The sequence below is a fragment of the Acinonyx jubatus genome, chromosome A3 (genome assembly GCF_027475565.1).
Source record: "Acinonyx jubatus isolate Ajub_Pintada_27869175 chromosome A3, VMU_Ajub_asm_v1.0, whole genome shotgun sequence".
Taxonomy (NCBI): domain Eukaryota; kingdom Metazoa; phylum Chordata; class Mammalia; order Carnivora; family Felidae; genus Acinonyx; species Acinonyx jubatus.
The window spans coordinates 41,635,570-41,642,459 of NC_069388.1; the positions used below are offsets into that span (position 1 = coordinate 41,635,570).

At 50.5% G+C, this 6,890-nt stretch overlaps 1 protein-coding gene across 1 annotated transcript; it reads right to left on the bottom strand.

Annotated features, from left to right (window-relative positions):
* Positions 1-1,610: 1,610 nt before the first annotated feature.
* LOC128311161 (uncharacterized) lies at positions 1,611-3,907 on the bottom strand. Its single transcript, XM_053200275.1, has 2 exons — positions 3,423-3,907; positions 1,611-3,315 (listed from the first exon to the last, which is right to left on the bottom strand). Exon 2 carries the CDS (start codon positions 3,285-3,287, stop codon positions 1,611-1,613), a length of 1,677 nt encoding a protein of 558 aa, XP_053056250.1. The 5' UTR covers positions 3,288-3,315; positions 3,423-3,907.
* Positions 3,908-6,890: the final 2,983 nt, after the last annotated feature.

The following is a 6,890-nucleotide window of genomic DNA, read 5'->3' on the forward strand; positions in this document are numbered from 1 at the left end:
ACCACGATGTAGGGTCCCTTCCAGCGCGGCTCGAGAGTCTCTCGGTGGTGCCTCTTGACGTAGACCCAGTCTCCCGGCCTGTACTGATGAGGTGTCGGGATCGGGCCAGCCTCGTAGATGGCACGGAGGCGCGGCCAAATGTCCTCGTGCGCCCTCTGGAGCCCGCTCAAGGAAAGAAAAAGTTCTTGATCTTTAAACTCAGCAATAAGTTCAGCTCGAAGGCTGGGAATAACAGGGGGTGGCCTGCCAAACATGATCTCGTAGGGAGTAAAACCCAGAGTGTAAGGAGTGTTTCTAACCCGGTAAAGGGCGTACGGTAGGAGAGTCACCCAGTCCCCGCCAGTCTCCATGGTTAATTTGGTAAGGGTCTCTTTTAGGGTTCTATTCATTCTTTCTACCTGTCCTGAGCTCTGGAGCCTATAAGCACAATGTAATTTCCAGTTTGCCCCCACCGCCTTGGCTACTGCCTGTGTTACCTGTGAGATAAAAGCTGGTCCATTGTCTGATCCTACCATAGCAGGAAAACCATACCTGGGTAAGATGTCTTCTAGTAGCTTCTTAGCCACCCTCTGAGCCATTTCATGCTTGGTTGGGTAGGCCTCCACCCAGCCAGAGAAGGTGTCTGTAAATACCAGGTCCTTGTGTAGTGCCTCGTCGAAGATGGTGGGTGAATTTTTGAATCCCTGAGGTAGCCGTGTCCAGGTGAGTTGCCCACTGTAGCCCTCCTCCGGATCATGCCACTCGAAGGCGAACAAGGGTTGGCTCTGGGGTGCCAACGGCAGACTGAAGAAGGCGTCCTTTAAATCTAGTACAGTATACCAGACCCTGGAGGGCGCCAAGGAGCTCAAGAGAGTATATGGGTTGGGAACAGTTGGGTGTATGTCCACGACCCTCTTATTTACTTCCCGGAGGTCTTGTACCGGTCGGTAGTCATTTGTGTGAGGCTTTTTGACCGGCAGTAAGGGGGTGTTCCAGGCAGACTGGCAAGGAACTAGTACCCCTAGGCTTCGTAGTCTCCGGATGTGTGGCTGGATCCCCTTCCCGGCCTCCTGAGACATGGGGTATTGTTTGATCCTTACCGGACTCTCTCCTGGCTTGAGCTCTACCAGGACTGGGGTCCTATGAGCGGCTAGTCCCATCCCCCCTGTCTCTGCCCAAACCGAGGGGAATTCTTGTAGCCATCTGTCTATATTATCCTCTCTCGGGAGCGCCTCCTAGTGGAGGAGGTATTCATCCTCCAGTTTCATGGTCAGGACCTGGATGGGGTGGCCCTTGCCATCGGTGACCTGAGGCCCCCCTTGTCTGAAAGTTATCTGAGCTCCAATCTTGGTCAGTAAGTCCGGTCCTAACAGCGGGTAGGGGCATTCTGGTATTACCATAAAGGAGTGGGATACCCGGCCCGTTCCCAAATCTACTGTTCTTCGGGTAGTCCATGAATACTGGCTCATACCAGTTGCCCCTTGTGCCCAGGACTTTTTGTTGGCTAGTTTTCCTTGTGGGGTGCAGAGGACCGAATGTTGTGCTCCGGTGTCGACAAGGAAGTCAATAGGGGTCCCCTCCACTTTAAGAGTTACCCTGGGTTCGGGGAGAGGGTCTGAACCCTGACTCCCCTAATCACTTAGTTCATCCAGCTCTAGGACTTTTACTCGATCAGTCTTGCTTCCCTTCCCGCCAGCTCTTTTTGGACAATCTCGGGCCCAATGCCCTATCTCCTTGCAGTATGCGCACTGATCCTTCTGCAGCCTCTGCTTCCCCCCCTTGGTGGTGCTTTTACCTTTTCTTGTGTCATCTGCCAGCTGCCGGAGACGGCGGTCTCGTTCCTCGGGGAAGTCAGCAGTGGTAGCTAGTAGTATTCTGGCCAGGTCCCGAGTCTGCTTACTGCTGGCAGCCGCCATGGCGCGAGCCTGCTTGTCCTCAGGAGGCTCCCGGTTATTATATACCTTTTCGGCTACCACCAGTAAGTCCTGCAGACTTTTTTCTCCTAGTCTATCTATTTTCTGTAATTTTCTCCTAATGTCTATGGCCGATTGGTTTACAAAGGCCATGAGAACAGCTGCCTTGCTTTCCGGAGCCTCTGGATCCATGGGGGTGTAGGTACAGAATGCCTCCATGATCCGTTCTAAAAAGGCAGCCGGAGATTCATCTTTTCCCTGTTGTACATTTCCTACCTTGGCCAAATTGGTTGGCTTTCTAGTAGCCATTCGGAGACCCCCCATTAGAGTCTGGCGGTAGACCCGGAGCCTCTCCTTACCTTCTGCCGTGTTGAAATCCCACTGGGGCTGAGTTAAGGGGAAGGAGGCATCTATCTGAGCCTGGTTGGTGGTGGGATTCCCGTCTGCGCCTGGAACTAGTTTTCGGGCCCCACTGAGGATTCTTTCTCTTTCTTCAGTCGTGAACAGGACCTGCAAAAGCTGCTGGCAATCATCCCACGTGGGCTGATGGGTAAAAAGAACAGAGTCTAATAAATCAATAAGCCCTGCCGGTTTCTCGGAAAACTTAGGATTCTGAGCTTTCCAATTGTAGAGGTCACTAGTGGCGAAAGGCCAATAGTGATGGGGCTGATTCCCCTCCGCGTCTGGGGGTCCGGTGGCTCGCAGGGGCAGAATAGTGGAGTCGGCGGAGGCGGATTGCTCCCTCTGAGCCCTTTGTCTGGTAAAGGGAGGGCTTCCCCCTGGAGCGTTTCCGCCTCCCGCTCTCAGAACAGCGTCTGCCTCCCCCGGAGGGGGAGGATGGTGTTCTTCCGGCATCCTAGAGGGGTTATACGGGGGAGGAAAAATTAATTCTTCTTCAGTACCCCTCTGTAGGACAGGGTAGAGGGGTGCTGAAGGCTGGGTAAGACTTTTCCTCTTCTCTGTCTCCTGCAAAGCAAGAATGGGTTTTGGCTCCGGAGGGAGCAGGGTTAGGAAGGGCTTAAGCCAAGAGGGTGGGTCTTCTACAAGGTCCTGCCAAATGATAATGTAAGGGAGCTGATCAAGATGGCCCGCCTTAGGCTGAGAGATGATACTCCTGACTCGGTGGATGGTAGGGAGGTCGAAGGTCCCCTCTGGTGGCCATCCGACATTGAAAGTTGGCCACTCGCTAGAACAAAAAAACTGCAACCGACCCTTTTGGACTTCCACACTGAGGTTGTTAGCTCTTCCCCTCACATCCTTAAAGTGATCAATCATAATACTTAGAGGAGTAGTCTGAGTCTGTCCCATAACGTCAGTCCAGCAAGTCCACAGAACAAAACAGAGAAACACAAAAACAGACAAACAGAGGGCCCCTAGAAAGTCTTCCAACTCCATGGAAGCAAAACTGCAAGCTAGCTTAGACCTTTGAGGGGATTCCATGTCCCTCCAAAACTGATGAGGGGATTCCACGTCCCTCCAAAGATGACGGCCTCACGCCGACCAGCGGGAGCGACCCGCCTCGTCTCAGACCTTTGAGGGGATTCCACGTCCCTCCAGAAGGGAGAATCGGAACGTCTTCCGAAACTCCCGGCCCGTGGTCCTCCAGTGCGTCCACTTAGACTGCGTCGGGCACTACCAGAATTCCAGAAATGAGCTCACACAGAAAAGACAGAACAAACAGACACTAACCGTGGCCAGTCAGGCTCTCCGGGTCGGGGGTCCCTCGGGGTTCTTGGGGATCCCGGACGAGCCCCCAAATGTTATGCCCAGAATTCGTGATCCCCAAAGACCACTAGGGAGCCGAGTCCGATGCAAAAGCAAAGGGCCTTTATTCGAGCTAGCTCGAGCTCAATCCCCTACCTGCACCGACGCAGCGGTGAGATACCAGGGAAAGAGAGCGAGTTTCAAAAGGACAAAGGTTTTATTGGGGCCTGGGGGCAGTTGGTGAGGTAATGGCTATGGCCTCAGCCGATTTGCTGGGGAAGGGTCCTGGGGAAGGGTCGAGTCCTGTTAGGCAGGTGAGGGGGGGGTTACTCAAGGGGAGGAGGTGTGGTCAAGGTGAAGGACACAGAACAAGATGGAGTCGGCTGGCGTAGGCCCGCCCTTTCAGATAATAGGTAATGCCTTTTTGGAAATGGAGAGACGAAGTTGGGCAATTTGGTAATTGGACTGCAGATGAAAGTGGTGAGGAATTCGGGAAAGATTCCAGGCGTTCTTATTGCAGGGTAACCCTGCATCAGAAGCAGTTGCCTCCGAAGCCCAACGCCAAATATTCTCCACAATCTGAAAAATGCCTTCCTCTACCTGCTTAGCATGGTATAAGACTATAGAAAGCAGGGAGATGTGGCATGTGGTTTGATAAAAATTAGCAAAAATGGTGCCAGAGAAGAGGGAAAAACAAAAGCAGATGTGTAAGCATGTGTAATCAGAAAGCATTATGTACATAATCCTAGCAGCTTCATTCAATGGCTTACTCCATCTCAGTAATCATGTTGGTAGATGAGCTAATTGCAAATTTGTTAAATATTCATAACCAGCAATTTCTGCTAAGTGACAATGAACTGTCACAGTGGAAAGGATTGCAGACCTTAGAGTGACATGATTTCACAGGCTGCTTCCTGTCTTCACCCCAAAATCATGCTCCACCCTCTTTCTAACTCTGGCACAGCCATTGAAGAGCAGGGCCAGGCTGAAGGAAGTGTCCTGGTGCGGAGGGACAGAGCAAGCCTGTCAGTTTGGACACACCAGGTGGAAGTGTCAACCCCAAAGCTCTTCTCCGATGTCCAGGGTTTTGCAAGTGGGTTGGAAGAATATATTTTTCCAGGTTCTAATTTCTATTCCGTTCTCAACGCCTTCTGTGTAAACGTACTGTGGATGTGGAAAATCTAGAGGAATGGCTAATTTCCCCAGTGGCTTTTTCTGTCATATAGAGACTTGCTCCCCCAAGTTGCAGGCTGTGGACCAGCAGCGTTAGCATCACCTGCAAGAATGTTAGACATCCAGCGTCTCAGGCCCCACCCAGACCTGCGGTGTCTGGACCTGCATTTTAACAGGATTTGCATCCCCAGGTGACATAATATTCGTAATATTAGAGCAAAGCACTTCGACTTTTTCAACTTTTTCAAGGGGAACACCTAGTATCTTTTGTGATTCAAGATCACCTGGGGTTAGAGGCCTGAATGAAATAACTCACAGACCTGAGATTCTGAGTTTTTGGAGATCGGTTAATCCCCACATCTGTGCGTTTGGGGGTTATCCCGTCTGTTCCTCTGTCATGGGCACTGCAGTCACTGTCGTAACTGTTCCTAACGTCTCTCCTTTATCCAACATATAGGACATTCCATGCTCTCTTGGCTGGCTTTTGTGATACGCCACTCACTCCATGTGCAGGAATTCATTGGTTTTCCCTGTAACACAAAGTACATTTTGGCAGCTAATCCCTCGATATCCTCACCCTGTGTTAGGCAGTTTCTTCACGCAGTCAGAATCAGCTTGCTTCTCCACACACTCTCCAACCCTTCTCACTTACATACCCGGCCACAGGTGGATCTACATTTGTTGATTTCAGATTAGTGTACTCGTACAAATGTAGTTTTCATTTCACTCCGACAGTTGCCGTTACAGCCACAATCCATGAACTAGTTCATTGCTCATGAACTCAGTGTCACATGACAATGAGTATCTGTTAGGTGCCAAGTACCTCGCTCAGCATAGCACATGTATTATCTCTAATCCTCTCGGCAAAACAGCATGTGGTGTCTCCCCCATATGCAGATGGAAAAATGGTCTCAGGAAGCTTAACTCATTTGCCCAAAGTCACACAGCACGTAAATGATACCGTCAAGATTGAAACACAGGTGCGCCTGAGTCTAAATGGCTTTGTTCGCCGCTTCATGCTTTCCCGTTAGTATTTCCCAGTTTACATCATTGTGGTCATGGTTTGGCATTCGTGTAACAACATTGTTGATCCCTCCTACATGTGACAAGCTTTGATTTCAGATGATATGATATACATGTGTTTTATTTGCAAAAAGAATGTTAAAAACTGAACCATATTCCGGTCAGATGTCTTAGGGTTACAAGGAGAAACTCACTCACACTAGTTCAAATAAGAGGTAAGCGAAAAGGTCCAAGGACAAGAAACTCACCTCAGCCCCCCAGGGACGAAAGCAAAGAACTCGGAAAGCAGGATCAACTCAGAGGCCACAAGCCACAAACATCTCGGGGGCCACGGGGTCTGTTTCCACCTTGAGTCTGCCTGCCCTGTGGCCGTGGCCAACCATTGTCCCAGTATCCTTTGATTAGGAAACCATCACCAACTGCATGCGGTGGCTTTTCTGTGTCCAAGTAGAGAGGGCCCTTCTGTGTAAACGCTCTCTCTCAATGGCCACCCAAACCTACTGAAGAAACCATTGTCCCTGATAATGAAGAAGCGAGCCATAGAAATATCCTAACTCTGAGCAAATCCAATCCTGGCTTCACCGTAAAGTCAGCACTGGAGACCTATAGAGCGATGCCTGGCCCTGTGGTTCTTGACCACTCAGACACCTGCGTTTTGTAACTTGCTAGAACTTCTCTACAGAACCAACTCCCTTGAAGCAGGACAATTCTGGCCCAAGTTTTAAGGTGTCATAATATCTATGTCTTCCTGTCTTCTCTTCCACTATCTGGTGGCCCCACAGGTCATCTTGACCTTAGCTTCGTATCGTTGTATCTTATCCATAATGAATTAGGAGAATTTTGTGCACGGGGATGCCTAGGCAGCTCAGATGCTGAAAGTAAAGACTGGAGTAACGTGGCAACAATTCGAGGAATGCCAGCAGCCGCTGGGAGGGACAAGGAATGGGCGCTCCCCTAGAGCCTGCAGGTGAGGCGTGGCCCTGCCCACACCTTGGTTTCAGCCGGTGATGCTGATTTTGGACTTCTGGCCTCCAGAAACGTGAGAAAATAAACTTCTCTGCTTTTAAGCCACCACGTTTGTGGTAATTTGCTATGACA

Coding starts and splice junctions, on each gene's coding strand:
- LOC128311161 (XM_053200275.1), bottom strand. CDS start 3,287: ATGGAGTTGGAAGACTTTCTAGGGGCCCTCTGTTTGTCTGTTTTTGTG.